We start from the raw sequence: 16,757 nt of genomic DNA, 5'->3' as shown, positions 1-16,757 counted from the left end.
TTCGATCAGGAAGTAACCAATAATGCATTGTTTTATAATGTGTATTTTGTGTATCAAGCAATGACATATGTCTTCATATGTAGCATTTCAAGAGTGGGAACTGTTTACCCGAAAACAGCATACCCTCTTGTTTGCTATAGGTGAGAATGGATTTTCGAAAATTTTCACTTTTCGTTCGAGGATTAAAAATAGGCCTCATTTTAGAATTAGAAGACAATAGCAATAGAAGATTGATAGCCTAAAACTGCAATTTCTTCTTTTTACTCTTTTATCATCATTATGGACAACAGGATAGTTTATAATCTTTTGTTTCTTAATTTTACTTTATTTTCATTTCTACCTTTAGTTTCACTTGCCTGACTTTTAATTTGATTCTAATGGAAGTTTCTTATCCTTTTGTATATTCTTATATAATTTATATATTCCTTTCTCCTTCTAGTTTCATTTGCCTATTGCACTCTGCAGTCTTTGGTGGTTTAAAAATCCATTCCTTTTTGCCTTACCTTTATATATCAATATAGGTTATAATTCTGTCACTGATCTACCTCATGATAGCTTTGGTGTAGTTATTCTAATTTTTGTCTTATAGTTATTCTTTCTTTCTCTCTCTTTCCATAGATGTATTTACTGATCCTTTTGACTGTCCTCACAATGGAATGGATGGTGTCATTTTCACTCATCTTTTAACTCCATCGTCTTTTCTTTTGCGCTAAATATATCGCACTGTTCACGTGTTCTTACGTTAGCGGTTACACGTGGTACTGTTCATGCTCTTTTATTGCTGCATTGTTCACGTGCACTGTTTGATACCAGTGACCCAATTCATACATGTTCCTCATATAGGTGACCCAATTCATACATGTACCTCATATAGGTGACCCAATTCATGCATGTTCCCCATACAGGGGACCCAATTATACATGTACCTCATATAGGTGACCCAATTCATACATGTTCCTCATATAGGTGACCCAATTCATACATGTACCTCATATAGGAGACCCAATTTATACATGTTCCTGATATAGGTGACCCAATTCATACATGTACCTCTTATGGGTGACCCCATTCATGCATGTTCCCCATACAGGGGACCCAATTCATACATGTACCTCATATAGGTGACCCAATTCATACATGTACCTCTTATAGGTGACCCAATTCATACATGTACCTCATATAGGTGACCCACATTTATGTTCCCCTAATATAATGAGTGCACTCATGAGGTGGCCCATACATACCCATATATACATAGTTAAGTTATACCAACTCATCATCTACACATCAACACCAAGTTCCTGTTTGAAAGACTCAAGATCTTATACAGTATAGTATCAATATTGTCATGTATTAACCTTTCTTTCTTAAGACTTCAACACCAAGTCCCTGTTTGAAAGATTCAAGATCTTACAGTATAGTATCAATATTGTCATGTATTAACCTTTCTTTCTTAAGACTTTGATACCAAGTTCCTGTTTGAAAGATTCAAGATCTTACAGTATAGTATCAATATTGTCATGTATTAACCTTTCTTTCTTAAGACTTTGATACCAAGTTCCTGTTTGAAAGATTCAAGATCTTACAGTATAGTATCAATATTGTCATGTATTAACCTTTCTTTCTTAAGACTTTGATACCAAGTCCCTGTTTGAAAGATTCAAGATCTTACAGTATAGTATCAATATTGTCATGTATTAACCTTTCTTTCTTAAGACTTTGATACCAAGTTCCTGTTTGAAAGATTCAAGATCTTACAGTATAGTATCAATATTGCCATGTATCTATCTTTCTTTTTTAAAACTTCAATATTAAGTTCCTGTTAAAATTTGAAGCCCATTCAGTTAGTGTTAGTACATATTGTTAACTATCATTATACAGGTTGGGCAGCAATGTAGTGCCGCCTCCACGTGGCGCTGCCTGGGATCACTAGTGGCCACTACTGCTAGTGATGCTAAGAGCACTACAATTTCAAGACCAATGCTGCAATGAATGCAGCTTAATAGAAAGGTTATGATTCCATTATTCATGATTATTAAAATTGTTATTATTCATAGTAGGTGTGGCAAAAAGGCGAGGCCAATTGGTCAACAACTTTCAAGGCTCGCACACTAACAAACCAACTCTTTCTCTTCTTCTAGGACCCTCCGGCTGTAGTTCTATATCTATTCACTTATTTTGTGAGTGTCCTCCTCTATTGATCTAATTTTACCCGCCTTGTATCCCTAGAGTGTCCTCTATACTGCCCCTGTTTGATTCAGGTGGTTTTATACCTACTCCAGTCAGACAGTTTGTCCTACTCTTTATGGCTAGTGCTTCTGTCAATGGCTGGTGTTGACAGCAGCAGGAGGGGAGACTGGGCCAGCAATAGTTCTTTTAACTTTGATGATCAATCACCTGTAGCATCCCCAGTAGCTGGACAAGTAAGATTTAATTTTGTTTGATTCTTTTCTCTCTGATGTGTGGTATATTTATACTCTTCATCTATGTATATGCAGTAAAATGCTCCTTAATTTTTAAAAGACATTATGTGCTAACATCTTGAATCTGCACGTGTATGATACAAAATTTCATCAACTTTTTGCTCCATAAGAATACAGAATGGTAGCCATGATCATTCATCATCATTCATGTTGAAAGTAACTAAATGTCAGTGTCATTTAAACCACCACAGTGACCACACAAGTACACATATACCAGTATTTATGGGCATGTACTATTTAATGGAGGCTATAGTTGCTGTTTATAATGTATCATCAATGTAAAGCTTAATCTGTTAGTTCCTTGTCTTGTATTGTGACTCTAATTCTTCTGCTTATGATTAGTAATGACTTCATAATGTGTACCACTAGTCGCTGAGTGTCACGTTAGGTATTCCCTTAACTTGATAATAGTAGGAGACTGGACTAATGCATGATCACATGGTTGACTTCTGTTTTTATTATCATTTACTCCCTCCCTCTCTCTCTCTCTCTCTTTCTCTCTTTACAGAAGAGAGGCACTCCTCTCACGATGGATGGTGGTGACAGTACAGATGCTGATATCAAAAGGTTCAAAGGTCCTTTGCCTCCATGTCTATCGGAGACGGCCAGGCTAGTCTCCATAGTACATAGACACTAAACAATTGCCAATTCATTTCTTCTAATTTATATTTTAGTTTTATGAGGACATTTTGTAATGCCCCAATTGGTACAAAAGTACCTCTGAAATGAGGACACCTCTAGGTGGTGTGGGCCCAATGGTGTCCTTAATAAAGAGGCTACACTGTACATGTGCTTGTATTTGCTTTGTTTTCAGTGATGATTATGTCTATGAGTAAATGCTTATCCCATGCATGGAATGATATAGAAATGATATCATTTACTGCACCTGCTTCTATTGTGCATGTACCGCCAAATTTTTACATATAAGATCATTAGATATTTGGCATTTATTTCTGCATGTACATGTACTTTCCAGGGGGCATTTACATTTATAATAAAATTCATAATGATAATATTTTCTTATATATACAGTAGCGCCGCAGCCTCATGTACGACAGCTGCTCTTTCTCCCATCAGTACTTGCAGTACCAGTACTTGTGAAGAGGAGATTGAGGAAGTCTCTCCGTTTCTTTCCCCTGCCATTGATGACTGGCTGAGTACCTTCTCTGGCTGGCCTGGAGAGCACAGGAACCAAGCTCTTCAGAAACTGATCAAAATGTAAGCAAGTCTATTTATAATAATTCTTTATTTATAATTATTTCTTTCTTATTTTAGCTGTGATTCTACTCAACTCAAGAATCTCATGGAGAAGATACAGCCCCAGTTTCAGAGGGATTTCATATCACTGCTACCCAGAGAGGTAAGAGAGAGAGAGAGAGAGAAAGGTTGTAAACATGTTGAAAGGAGGATTGACACGTTTTTATTGATGATTAATATTAAAAAGAAAAGCTAGTTAGCGTCTCTACATGATAATAATCCCATCTCTCTCTCTCCTCATTTCCATATTTTCTGCCACACCTTTTTCTCTTCCTCTCACTCTCCTTACCTCTCCCCTCCCTCCCTCCCTCCCTCTCCCTCCCTTCCTCTCTCTCTCTGATGTAGTTATCTCTTCATGTTCTTTCTTACATGTCACCCCGTGATCTGCTAATAGCTGCCCAGACTTGTAGAATGTGGAGGACACTCTGTGATGATATACTGTAAGCTACAGACAGGGCTGCCCCCTCAGTGTTATTTAGTGATAATTTGAAGACTGAGAGTTATGGATTGTGTTACTTTGCACCACCAGTACAAGTACACATAGATAGGATTTGAGGGCACCGTTTAGTACATGTACTTTTATAGACATGATTAGCTGTACAGTCATGTTTTTGTTGCAGTCTCTGTTTGTGTTTGTGTGTTGAGACATTTTGTGTTTAGTAAAGGTTCCATTTATAAGTCATTACAGACCAGTGTAGCTAATGGTAAACATAGAGGAGATGATGATTACTGCAGCATCAGGCCATTACCACATGATGCTGTTTGTGTCCATGCATGCTCATCATTTCATATCATCTATACAATACAATGAGTATGAATGTTGTCTTTATAATGCTGTCTCAGGTTGTATGTACCAGTGTTTATTGATGGTTTCATTTTATCATTTCAGTCTGTGGAAGGAGAAGTGCCAGCAGTGCAATATATCAGAGGCTGTGTATGGTAATGTCGGAAAGAAGAGGACCTGTAGTTTAGTCTACAATCCTTGGAAAGATGTAATGACTCTCATGAGTCCTTAATGATGTGTTGACTAGAAATATCTCTCTCCCTTTCTCTCTCTCTCCCTTTCTCCATCTTTTTGCTGTAGATGTATTTGACAAAACACTGGATTGAGTACAATTGGCGTCATGCTAGTGTACAGGAACATCCACGACTCAAAATTCTCAAAGGCCACGATGACCACGTGGTAACTTAACTTTTAATTTTTATATGTATATATTATCCTTCGTCCCTCCCTCAGGTAACTTGCCTACAGTTCAGTGGTAATAGGATTGTGAGTGGCTCCGACGACACTACTCTTAAGATATGGTCTGCAGTCAATGGAAGAGTATGTACATTATTATATAATGGTGCATGTTCTGTATATATCACATTTTCTCTTCTTTTTCTTATACCAATTTGCTAATCTGTGAATTCCTGAACAATCCTCACTTACAACTAGTGTCATTATTCTTTCTTTCCTCCATTGTTGCTAGTGTTTAAAGACACTCCAGGGGCACACAGGTGGTGTCTGGTGTTCAGAGTTTAATGGTCACGTTGTGGTCAGTGGATCAACAGACAGATCATTAAGGGTATGTACATCCATGTACATATATGCATTATAAGCATCATCCACTCATCTTTACTGCTCTCTCATATTGATGATATCAGCTTCCTTTTAATTAAACTTCCATAGCTTCCATTACATTAATAGATTGTCCATTATTTATCAGTTCAGATCTACACGTCCTTTTTATTTTCTCATTACTTTTGTCCTTTTTTTCTTCTTCTTTCTTAAGGTATGGAATGCTGATACTGGTGAATGTAAATATATTCTTCAAGGACATACTTCCACTGTCAGATGTGTAGCCATGCATAATACAACAGGTCAGACTTATTGTTACATTTTCTGATACACATTGATGTCCTTATGATACATGTACATGTACTTTTAATAATATTTATTTTTTATCAATATTTATTTTAGTTGTAAGTGGTTCACGAGATGCTACCCTAAGAGTCTGGGATGTCGATTCAGGTCAATGCACTACCGTTCTTCAAGGACACTTAGCAGCTGTGAGATGGTGAGTACTTGTACATGTAGTTCATAGTCACTGTACATTAATGTTATAGTAAAGTGTTTATATGCTTTACTGCTGTTTGGTTCTCTTACCCAGTGTTCAATTTGATGGCCAGTATGTTGTCAGTGGCGCTTATGATTTCTTAGTCAAGATATGGGACCCAACGGAAGGAACTTGCCTACATACGCTACAGGGACACACTAACCGGGTCTACTCTTTACTGGTTAGTGAAAGGGATTTTATTCTATAGACAGTTGGTAATTAAATGTAGCCATTTTCACTTGCTGTTTTTTGGACTTATAAACTTTCCAACTGCTAAAGCAGCCTGCTAAGTTTTTCTATTCTTCTAAAATTAGCAAAAATGTGATAATTCTTGTATGCCTCTCCTTCATTTAGTTTGATGGTACCCACGTCGTCAGTGGTTCTTTAGATACGTCCATTAGGGTCTGGGATGTTAAAACTGGCCAATCTATTCACACGCTCGTCGGTTAGTGAACCTAATGAATATCTGATCATGTGATTGTCACATGATTCATTTTCACAGGTCACCAGTCATTGACTAGTGCAATGGAACTGAAAGGGAATATTCTTGTGTCAGGGAATGCTGACTCAACGGTTAAGGTCTGTTGATTCATTGAATAGTAATGATGCCATATTTGCAACATTGTACATGTTCTTATTAAAATTGATAAATGTTAAATGGTGCTTTTATTGATAATACTTTATTCCTCTCTCTCCCCTTCTCCCTACCTCAGGTGTGGGATGTTGCCAGAGGTTATTGCCTCCATACGCTACACGGTCCTCATAAACACGAAAGTGCTGTCACTAGTCTCCAGTTCACGGAGAACTTTGTTGTTACGAGTAGCGACGATGGAAGCGTGAAGCTATGGGACATGAAAACTGGCGAGTTCATTAGAAACCTAGTCTGCCTTGACGGAGGAGGAAACGGTAATAATCTAATAATGATATTGGCAGCTGCACTCTTTGATTGTGTAATTATTAATGAGGAAAGTACCTAATTGGACCACAGATGTGATTTAATTTCAAATTATTTTTCCAGGTGGAGTGGTGTGGCGGGTCAAGTGCAACGAGCATAAGTTAGTTTGTGCAGTTGGGAGTAGAAATGGAATAGAAGACACTAAACTAATGGTGCTGGACTTTGAATGCATATGAAGAACAAACCTCCTCCTCCTATGTCCATATAACATTATTAATATTATTTCAATTATGAAATTAGACTTTATTGTCACTCTGTATAATCTCCTTCAAATTATTGTTAATATTTTCAGTCTCTTTCTCTCTCCTTCTCCTTTCACTAGCTGCTGACAGTGTACATCAACTACCTCTATCATGTATTATTATTATTATTATTATTATTATTATTATTATTGTTATTATTATTGTTAAAATATCATCACTTACAGTGTAACTTTAAAAAACAAAAAATCATAAAAATTAAAAAATACAAGTTATTAAAACCACGCCCAGCTAGTTGAGGGTTAATTATTCATAGAAAGGTCTGTCTTCCTATATCTTCAAAGAGACAATGGAAGTTTATGGTAACGGCTCTAGCGACCTCTCCATCAGTGATCCAGACCTAGAGAGACAACTAGTGGCGCTCAATGAGAACAAAGAGATGGAAGAAGGTAAGAATATAGTAGTCATAGCAGCTGAACTAAGACCAGTCTCTATCAATGTATCGAATGAAACTCGATACATTGATGACACTATGAATTCTATAGTAGTTGTATATACTGGCCTATTGATTCTAGTGCGAGTCATGTAGTGTAAAATAGACCATTAATTATAATAAATGTGAAATGAAAGCTAGCTACATGTAAAATAGAAAACTAAAAGTGATTATATACATACTACATGATTATACACAATATATATATATATATATATATATATATATATATATATATATATATATATATATATACCTGTTCATATTGTTATAGTCTTTGCATTGTACAAGACATTGTATCTAGTTTATTGTTTAAAATGGAGTAGCTCTAATTGTGTAATTATTAGTTCATTCAAGAAAGGTTTCTGTTTATCGCAAATCATGATAAGAATGTACTCATAATGGACTAATTTTATTATTAATTATGCTCCCCCCTCTCTCCCTCCCTCTCCCCCCCTCTCTCTCAGAACTTCATCTAGCAGCAATATTGGGTAAGACACTGCTAGAGAGGAACACAGAGCTAGAGGAACAAGTGAAAAAATTAGAGGAACACATCGATGAGACTTTACTATCAAATCGAGTAAGTGACTTATGTGTTTGTCTTTATGCTTGACAGCAGTACATGTGACACATTGTAATGGAATTCACTAACTTTATCAATGAAGACACTCACTGTATATGGAGGCTTCTTTTGAAGATATAGGAAATGTTGAGAGAGAGAGTGACAGAGTGAATTATTTAGAAAAACATTGTCTGTTTGTCTACATTATCTAAGCCTTCGATATGGCTACAGTACATTGTGGACTAACAGGATGAGGTTGTACTTTACATCATAAAGGATAGAATGTGAAATCATGTCTCAGTACAATAACTGTGTTAATAGCAAGTCCAGGCTACAATTCTGCTGTCCCTTAAGTGTTTTGTACACATACACATACTTGTCTATAATGCTACATTGCCTCTTATAAGCTCTTTGGTTTTTTTTACATTTAAGTTTGGATGTACTTTATTTGTTTATGTCTCAGTTTTACTTAGTGTTTGACAACTATAGCCAGGTATATGAATGGACAGTATAAACATAATTAATGTGTGCGTGTGTGTGTATGTGAATCCCTATTGACGTGTGGATCATCTAATGACTCATTTCATGGTCTGAGTAACTTTAAAAATTCATAAAAAATCCAAATTTGATCAGAACGAGCTCAAACTTTCTACACAACAAGAGTACATGTATATGTATCAGAAAATATTATAAAAATAGAAAATTCTCTACTTTTCATTTTTGGCAAAATTTGGCCAAAATCCCTGTACTATAGTACAGGGACTTTAGCCTAATTTTGGAGCAACTTTAAAAATTCATTAAAAATCCAAATTTGATCAAAACCAGCTCAAACTTTCTACGCAACATAAGTACATGTATATGCATCAAAAAATATTATAAAAATGGAGGATTCTCTACTTTTCATTTTTGGCAAAATTTGGCCAAAATCCCTGTACTATAGTACAGGGACTTTGGCCTGATTTTTGAGTAACTTTAAAAATTCATTAAATTTAAATATGGCGACTCTGCAGTCATTTTTTCAGATATTATTATTGTTAGTAAGGTTGTTATTTATTTATTTATTTATTTAGAATTTAACTACTCAATTATCAAACACTAAGGAAGCATTGAGACAAGCTAATAGCTCATGTGAGAGCTTGGAACAGAAACTGGAAGAGACGGAACGCGAGAACAGAGAACTTAAAACAACGAACTTGAGGCGTCAAGTAACCATCGATTTGAAGACTAAAATCATCAATGACCTTCATGACAGGCTGGAGGGTTTTGAGAGAGAACTGAGCGAAATGAAGACGCTAAAATCAAGAGATGTACCTGATGGTGCCTCAAATAAACCCTCTTCTAATAATGACAGCTGCAGGGACTTGACTCGTCTGAATCACGATGAGTTATTGAAAGAGCATTATGAGATCGTGGAGGATTTATCGATTAAACTTCAAAACACAAACTACCAGAAGAACAAGACACAGACCCTCCTTGACACAGTAAAGACAGAGAATGCTAAACTTTCCGAACTACTTGAAAGGACAGAGCTGGAAAATATCGAACTGCGCAGCCATGTGTCTGCTCTTGAAGAGAAGCTCCTAAACTTGAGTACATCAGAGCCTGTTACTCCTTCTCTCCCTCCCACCAGTCCCCCAAAAACTTTCTTTGCCAGATACCCATCGGAAGAGAGTCCTTCTTTTAGCCGAGTGACAACCCTCCATACGGAACTACTGGTTGATTATCAGACCATGAAGGAGCAGTATGACTACATGGTGTCCAACTGTCGCTGTGAATCCAAATCACATATGAACCTTGAAGATGGAGACACTACTAAAGATGATGTGCAGCGTAGTGGTGTTGATGGTAAAGATAAGAAGAACAAGACCGAAGGAGGTAGTGTTGTTAAGGAGTCGTCTCTTAAAGATTTATTTCAAGAGGTGTACGCAACACTAAAAGCAACTACTGTAGTAGCAGATAGACTGATTGAGAAACGGAATCATAAGTAACGAAACTGGACACCATTTGATGATAGTATATTATTATTATGATTAATGTAATATATATATATAACAATTATTTTAATCATCAGGTATCAAAACTGACATTATTATCAATTAAATGTATTATTATCACCATTATTATTACTGGTATTATTATTATTATTATTATCATTCACGACACATTGATTTATTATGACTATTAATCATTATTATTAATTATTAATTATTATTGTAAGTTATTTCTAATATGGAGACTATTAGTCGTCTGTCGTAATAAAAAATCCTTTTCGCTAATTCATTTTTCACTTCTTTATACAAAAGAGAAGAACCATCTAGAATAATAAAGGACTTTATAAAACAACATAGTTATAATATCTGGTTAGATTCAAGATCAAGCAGGTGGGCAAACTAATAGTTTAATCAACACTCCCTTCCTCTACATGGACATGACAACTGCAGCTGCTAATATTTATAAAAGTATTCTTAATCACCTATTTTTTGCAGAAACTGTGAGTAAGTATCTTCATTACGTATTGTTGATGCAACATAAGCTACTGGTGGTACACGAGCAGGTGAGACTGGTCTGATGATAAAAATGAAATTATTATCATTATTATTATTATTATTATTATTATTATTATTATTGTTTCTATTTCACCTCAGAAGCTTTTCAAGAACATTAATGAACGGATCAATTAGTTCTGTATCATAGATCACATCTGAATATGACAGAAAGAAAATTATATGAACACAGGTACCAGCTCAAATTTTATAAGATAAAGGAACCAATAATGCATCAGAAATGTAATAGAAATTGGGACTGAGGTACAGCTATAAAGGCTAAACATAAATCTTGGCTGACCAGAGGCAAGAACTATGTCAACAGGAGGAAAATCCAGCTGCTCACAAGAATTCCAATCCAAATGAGTTGAAACAATCTGATTACCTGCCATAAGGAAAGTGTAACATACCACAAACAAACAGCTGCATTGGTTTGTTTTCTGTTTGAACTTTACTACAACAGTAAAGGTATCAATCGGAGGCACACCTGGAATGTTATTGATGTCAACGTTATTTTTGAGCAGTTTTAGGACGTCAACATTGCAATCAGTGAAAGTGTATGAGAGAGGAGATGTGAGTTTGAGAACAGATAATCCTAAGAATCCAATTCCTGATCCTAATTCTAAAATATGTCTGAAAAGAGAAAGACAGAAAAGGTATCACAAAGTAAGAAAGGAAAGTTGCAGCTGGAGCAATAAAAGTTAATGTTGATATTCACTTGTTATTAAATGCTTCTTTTTGTTCAGCTGCAATCCATTCCGCCAATTCCATGCTTGCCTATAGAGTCAGTGTTAAATGATGCTAGGAATACACTAGTGCAGCACCTGCCACGTACACAACCCAGTGGTACCTCCTGATACAATGTGTCTGGACTCTTTCAATGTTACAAAAACATCACCTTCACCCTATACAAGGCACATGTGTGACATATATGTCACACATGATGTATGTGTGACATATATGTCATCTCTCTTCCCCCTCTCTCGCTCTCTCTCTTTGTACAAGGTAATATGATTTGTAACAATAGTTTCTGTCATCATCATTCAGCCCTTTGCTTATAAGACTGGTATATAGTTCATATATTTCCTCAATCAGCTCTTGATTGGAGTCTTCAACCTGTCATGAAAGGACTGCCGTTGTAAGTCCCGCTTTAAATATATATATGCTTACCAGTTTCATCCATTGTTTAAGGAACGACAGCTGGTAGTCAAGTGGCGGAGGATATTTTAACATCAAATGATGATCAAATATCTTTAAAAACAAATAATGATTACATTTCATTAATTTATACCTCATGAAATAGTCTTCTCTGTGATTGAGGCTCCGCTTCAAACCCTCCCCAGTCAATATCTTTAGTCCTAACGAGGGAGAAGAACTGAGAAATTATATTAGAATATTCACAAGTTGTTGGATTATTCATACTGCGTGGGCCTACGATGCATGGGGCGGTAGCAGCTCCTCCCGATATACCATAAACTGTGACGCCAGTAACTGTACAGTAACTGTAGTAGAGGTAGTGATAGAGCAGAAAGAACTGTGTGTGGAATAGTCTGACAACAAAGAGAAGAAAGTGGCTAGCTGTTGGTTGAACTGGTGGACAGTATCTGGCCGAGTATAGTCCGCTAAACAAGGCGAGCCCTTGGGGTGAGTTCTCGCACCTTATTTAGAACAATAGAGCAAACACTTGTGAATGGTCATTTGTACATTAACCAGGTAGTCAGCCCATTCACACTTTTATTTTCTATCCTCCTTATAATCTCTCTTTCTGTCTCCCTTTCTCTCTCAGACAGTATGTCCAAGTACATAAAGAAAGCAAGAAGCATTGCCCGTGAGACTAGTCACCAAATTCACCACGTCAGGGACGACATTACGAAAAAGCAACTGCAGAAGGAGAGAGACAAGATTCCAGCACACGCACGCGTCAACAATGCAACGTATAAATTCAGTGACATAGGGAAATGGCTCGATAAAGACCTCGACGATGAAGATGATGATTTCTTTTCGTCTCTTAACAGTCAAACAGATAGCGGCAACCAAGAGCAACTCAAGTCAGACACAGATCATCCTCAAGGATCTTCGTTGCAATCATCTTCAACGTCCCTCCCACCTCCTCCTTCCTCCATTTTCGATGATGACTTGTTTGGGGATGAAATAACTAGCGGAGATCCATTAGGACTCACTGAGTCAAAACCAGATGATTTATTTCCTGATGACAAGCAGCAAGAAGAAGACCTAGTAGTAAAGGTTAGGGAAACTGACAATACTCATTCACAGGAAACCACTTTGAACCCTATGGAGGAGGAGGAGGAGAGAGAGATACCAAATGAAAATGGTGACATTGTAAAAGATAGCACAGCCTCTGCTTTTAGTGTAGTACAAAATACAGAGTTGCCAATGACACAGGAACTAGCTACTACAAATGATTCTATGATGGAAGAAAATGCTGTAGGATTCACTGATGGTGACAAGAATGAAGAGATTGAGGAATGTGGTCTGCTGGGGAAATATTTACCTAACAAAAGGTTAGGAATTTTATCTTTCTTATATGTTCTTCCTCTTCCTCCTTAAATGTTTAATCGAATTTGTTTGTTTGCTAAATATTACTAACACTTTTTCTCTATTGTATTTAGTGATGAAGAAACTCAGCCATTTCATTCATCATCAAGTCATAACTCAGTTACTGATCCAGACCAGTCCAATAATGATGATAATGATGACACTAACATTATCATTATTGATGGTGTGACTAATGGCGACAAATCAACCACAGCAACTCAACAAGATGAAGAAACATTGATAGAAGATGATTCATTAAACACTTCTTCCTCCACTAAGTGTGAAGAAGATGACATTAATGACGAACTGTTCAAGTCTTTTACGACACCAATGGCTGCTATGAAATTACAACAACAAGAGGAGGAGGAGAGAAGCCATGATGATGATGATGATGAACTGTTTAAATCTTTCAGCATTGCTGAAGCTGATAAACTGCATAAAGAAACTAAAACTAGTACTGATCCTGCTAATGATACTGATAGTAAACCTGTTGAACCTGTTGTGCTTGGTACATTAGAAATGACAGAGGATCACCCTTTAATGCATTTAAGCGACGATTATGATGACCCATACTCAACAACAGCCACTCCCATTACAATACCGCCCCCGTCACTCACTCCTCCACTAACCTCACTCTCTCCCTCACCAAACTCACACCCACCCCCTCCTTTAATTAATAGTTCACCCGAGAACACCACCTGGTCTCCTAAAGGCTCCAAACGTCCTAGACCAGTAGTACCTCCAAGACCGGCCATGACTAATCGCTACAGTGTGGAGTCCAGTACAGCTGGAGTGTTCTCTTCTGATAGTGAGGCCAATCGATCGTTGGAATTCATACCAACTAAAAGAAAAAGAGGAGGTCTACCAATAGTGAGTATTACCAGCAAAGAGACCATGATACCGCCACTGCCTCCTCCTTCTCCACCTGCTGGAGAGAGCACAATGCCCCTCTCCCTCTCTTTGGCAACCTTTTGTCTTTATCTTTATTACACGTTAAACCCGTTTGTGTACCTGGCCGGATTTCTTGCTGGGTTCTTATTGTTTTATGTTGTGTTTGGTTCGGCTTTCGTCCTGTACGTCCAGTACTCTGAGAGAGAGAAGGAGAGACGTGCTGCCTCTAAAACCAGTAAAGATAGACTCGAGACGCTGCCTAGCTTGGACCAGCTCCCGAAAACTATTGAAGTTGATTTTGAAAAGAAAAGAGAATTGAAGGTTAGGAGTAGTGTGCTAGATACATGTAGATGTTTTAGTAGTATATTTTTTCTGCCAATTTTCATGTCCAAGTCAAACTCATTGCCCATTTCATTAATGATATACTAAGAATATTAAAATAGTATTTTTATTCTTGTAAACAATTGACTATAAGCATTACAATATTATGAGTGATGGTATATAATTGCTACATTTCTGTATTAAAAGTACAAGCTATATATAATAATTGCATGTACTGTCCGTCACACATTATTATGATGAAATTGCACTTCACAGACAAGTCACACTCACTCATGCTCATTCCTCACTAAGACACCGACTCTATATCTCAAGTTCCCATGACTTGTAGCTCTATTATATTCACTCATTGAACCTTAATGTATTGAAACAACCCACAAACTGACCTTGTTTAGTATATTTAAATAACAGTACAACACCTGTGTATTAATTGTGACCACATTCAATAAACTGTTTCTCATATAAGGCAATTGCATTTAACCAACACAAACACTTATCTATTGTTTTCCCTCTCTCTTCTTAATTCTCTCTCTCTCTCTCTGTTTTAGAGTAATGCCTTTGGTTTGGTTCATCAATATCATCCTTCCAAGCACCATCCTAGTCAAAGGCACATAACAAGAGTACGACTTTACGACGACTTTCATCTTGAGCTGCACTACAGGAAACTGATACACACGCCTCACGATGGACCTGTAACTCGTAACGACACAATCAAGAAAGATTTAAGAGAGTGTTCGATACTCCTGGTACCAGAGGAAGTTGCTCTTAACAGGAAGAGAAGGTGGAGCAAGAAGTTTCCAATATGTGTCCAGTGGCCTGATGATAGAAAAGAAGGACACGTGTTTCTATTTACGAGTACCTCACGGGAAAAGGAGGAGTGGTTTCGAAGGCTACGAGCAGCTTCTGAGAATAAATCCTACGACCAGCTGATAAAGGATTGCAGTGCATTCTACCGATACATGGGCTGCTACATGCCAGAAGGTACGGGGCAATCGCCTTTACTAGCAAGAACCAGGCCGCAATCACAGAATATACAGTCAACAGCTTCTACTAGGAATCAGAGAAAAGGCAGACAGACTCACCAGCACCACGGAGGAGCCACGGGCAACAATAAAACAGGAGGAATTGGAGCTGGTTCAAAGACTGAGTCCGTTCATTTCTCAATGTCGGCTGATTCCGAACAAGATGACGCCGATGATAGTACACTAGCTGTTAGTATTACTCAAAGAAACCAATCAACCTCACCTGCTTCCATTAGATCCGCTACTGGGACCTCCTCTCTCTCCTCTCAGAGGAATGGCTACTCTCGTCCTTCTAGTGGGGATCAAACCTCTATCCTCCTCCCCCTGAGTATTTCCATTGGTTGGATTAACGCTGGGATGGCTCGTTTAGCCTGGGACCTGTGGCACGAGGAGCGCTGGAAGAACTGGGTAACCTCTCGGATACAGCGGAAACTGATACGCATTAAAACCCCGTCATTCCTCGAGGAACTGAAAGTAACAGAAGTTACGATGGGAATGGACATGCCTATCATTAGGAAACCATTCAAACTACCCAAACTGAACCAAAACGGGATCTGGATATACCTTGAAGTCACGTACAACGGGTCTTTTACAATGACGATTGAGACAAAGTTAAAATTAGGTCCCCGGGGGGCTACCCCGGAATCAGTTCCACTCCATCAATTCAATCAGTTTCCTTCGTTAGGTGAGGGGGCAGGATATCACCACCATAAAAGGATAAGACGACACAAAGTGGGCGGAGAAGGGGAGGAGGAAGAGGAGGAGATTAGCAGCGGGTCAGATGAGGAGGGAGAGGAAGACGAAGAGAGGAGCAGCTCTTATTCTCACTCTACAGAAGAGAAGGACATGGAGTCACAGCAACAGGTATGTCCCACATTCTTAGAATGTTATTTTGATAGAGAGGAAGTGTGGAATTCACTAAATATTTGCATGTACAGCAGACATAACCTTTTATCTACATTCTATCATTGCACTCCTTCTATTGTATAACATAATCTCCACATAAAAGACACAGACTACATGTGGATGTTATTATTCACACGTGCATGTGTCTTTAAAAATTGTCTGTAATTGTGGTAGTAATTGATTTAAAGAAGGCAGGGTGGCTTGATTATGCATAGTTGTAATTAATAAATGTCTTATTGCATTAATTATAACAACAATAATTATATTTATTATAACAATTCTAGACTTTAACCCCTCATCCTGGTACTACTGATACAACTAGTGGTCCTCCAGGTCGTAAGGAAAAGATACTTAACAACATGGTGTCTCGGTTCCAGAAGATAGCGGCAAAGTCTCGCATAGTTGCCAAAGCAGCGGAGAAGGTATCCAGTTACCCACTGGTCCTCACCGT

At 37.6% G+C, this 16,757-nt stretch overlaps 4 protein-coding genes across 6 annotated transcripts in view; 3 read left to right on the top strand and 1 right to left on the bottom strand.

The window, feature by feature from the left end:
* The first annotated feature begins 2,070 nt into the window (after nucleotides 1-2,070).
* On the top strand, nucleotides 2,071-7,067 carry LOC100638796 (F-box/WD repeat-containing protein 7-like). Its single transcript, XM_003382759.3, has 17 exons — nucleotides 2,071-2,180; nucleotides 2,230-2,423; nucleotides 2,992-3,092; nucleotides 3,516-3,701; nucleotides 3,759-3,843; nucleotides 4,086-4,180; nucleotides 4,630-4,732; nucleotides 4,825-4,923; nucleotides 4,978-5,064; nucleotides 5,213-5,308; nucleotides 5,516-5,603; nucleotides 5,704-5,800; nucleotides 5,894-6,020; nucleotides 6,194-6,284; nucleotides 6,342-6,418; nucleotides 6,553-6,745; nucleotides 6,858-7,067. Exons 2-17 carry the CDS (start codon nucleotides 2,325-2,327, stop codon nucleotides 6,968-6,970), a joined length of 1,737 nt encoding a protein of 578 aa, XP_003382807.2. The 5' UTR covers nucleotides 2,071-2,180; nucleotides 2,230-2,324; the 3' UTR covers nucleotides 6,971-7,067.
* Nucleotides 7,068-7,288: 221 nt separating this feature from the next.
* Nucleotides 7,289-10,312, top strand: LOC100640397 (cerebellar degeneration-related protein 2-like). Its single transcript, XM_003382855.3, has 3 exons — nucleotides 7,289-7,443; nucleotides 7,955-8,067; nucleotides 9,120-10,312. The coding sequence occupies exons 1-3, from the start codon at nucleotides 7,344-7,346 to the stop codon at nucleotides 10,035-10,037; spliced, it is 1,131 nt and encodes a 376-aa protein (XP_003382903.1). The 5' UTR covers nucleotides 7,289-7,343; the 3' UTR covers nucleotides 10,038-10,312.
* Nucleotides 9,979-12,107, bottom strand: LOC105312974 (protein-lysine N-methyltransferase EEF2KMT-like). Of its 3 annotated transcripts, none has more exons than XM_019996588.1 (10): nucleotides 12,015-12,107; nucleotides 11,884-11,967; nucleotides 11,763-11,843; nucleotides 11,595-11,708; nucleotides 11,417-11,497; nucleotides 11,311-11,369; nucleotides 10,894-11,225; nucleotides 10,690-10,750; nucleotides 10,523-10,614; nucleotides 9,979-10,363 (listed from the first exon to the last, which is right to left on the bottom strand). In XM_019996588.1, exons 3-10 carry the CDS (start codon nucleotides 11,823-11,825, stop codon nucleotides 10,251-10,253), a joined length of 915 nt encoding a protein of 304 aa, XP_019852147.1. In that variant the 5' UTR covers nucleotides 11,826-11,843; nucleotides 11,884-11,967; nucleotides 12,015-12,107; the 3' UTR covers nucleotides 9,979-10,250. The 3 variants fall into 3 exon arrangements, with proteins under 3 accessions (XP_019852147.1, XP_019852142.1, XP_019852138.1); XM_019996583.1 differs by having other exon boundaries at nucleotides 10,894-10,977; nucleotides 11,080-11,225; nucleotides 11,884-12,034; XM_019996579.1 differs by having other exon boundaries at nucleotides 11,884-12,034.
* Nucleotides 12,108-12,143: 36 nt separating this feature from the next.
* LOC105312968 (uncharacterized) overlaps nucleotides 12,144-16,757 on the top strand; it is a 5,790-nt gene continuing 1,176 nt past the window's right edge. The window contains exons 1-5 of the mRNA XM_019996205.1: nucleotides 12,144-12,236; nucleotides 12,379-13,114; nucleotides 13,223-14,360; nucleotides 14,927-16,264; nucleotides 16,591-16,755. Of these exons, the coding sequence (XP_019851764.1) occupies nucleotides 12,384-13,114; nucleotides 13,223-14,360; nucleotides 14,927-16,264; nucleotides 16,591-16,755 (3,372 nt within the window). The 5' untranslated portion in view covers nucleotides 12,144-12,236; nucleotides 12,379-12,383. The remainder of the gene's footprint in view (nucleotides 12,237-12,378; nucleotides 13,115-13,222; nucleotides 14,361-14,926; nucleotides 16,265-16,590; nucleotides 16,756-16,757) is intronic.

The sequence above is a fragment of the Amphimedon queenslandica genome, unplaced genomic scaffold, assembly GCF_000090795.2.
Source record: "Amphimedon queenslandica unplaced genomic scaffold, v1.1 AMPQUscaffold_13519, whole genome shotgun sequence".
NCBI classification, from domain to species: Eukaryota; Metazoa; Porifera; class Demospongiae; order Haplosclerida; family Niphatidae; genus Amphimedon; species Amphimedon queenslandica.
The sequence above is the reverse complement of the archived record's forward strand: the minus strand, read 5'-3'. Positions and strand labels throughout refer to the sequence as shown.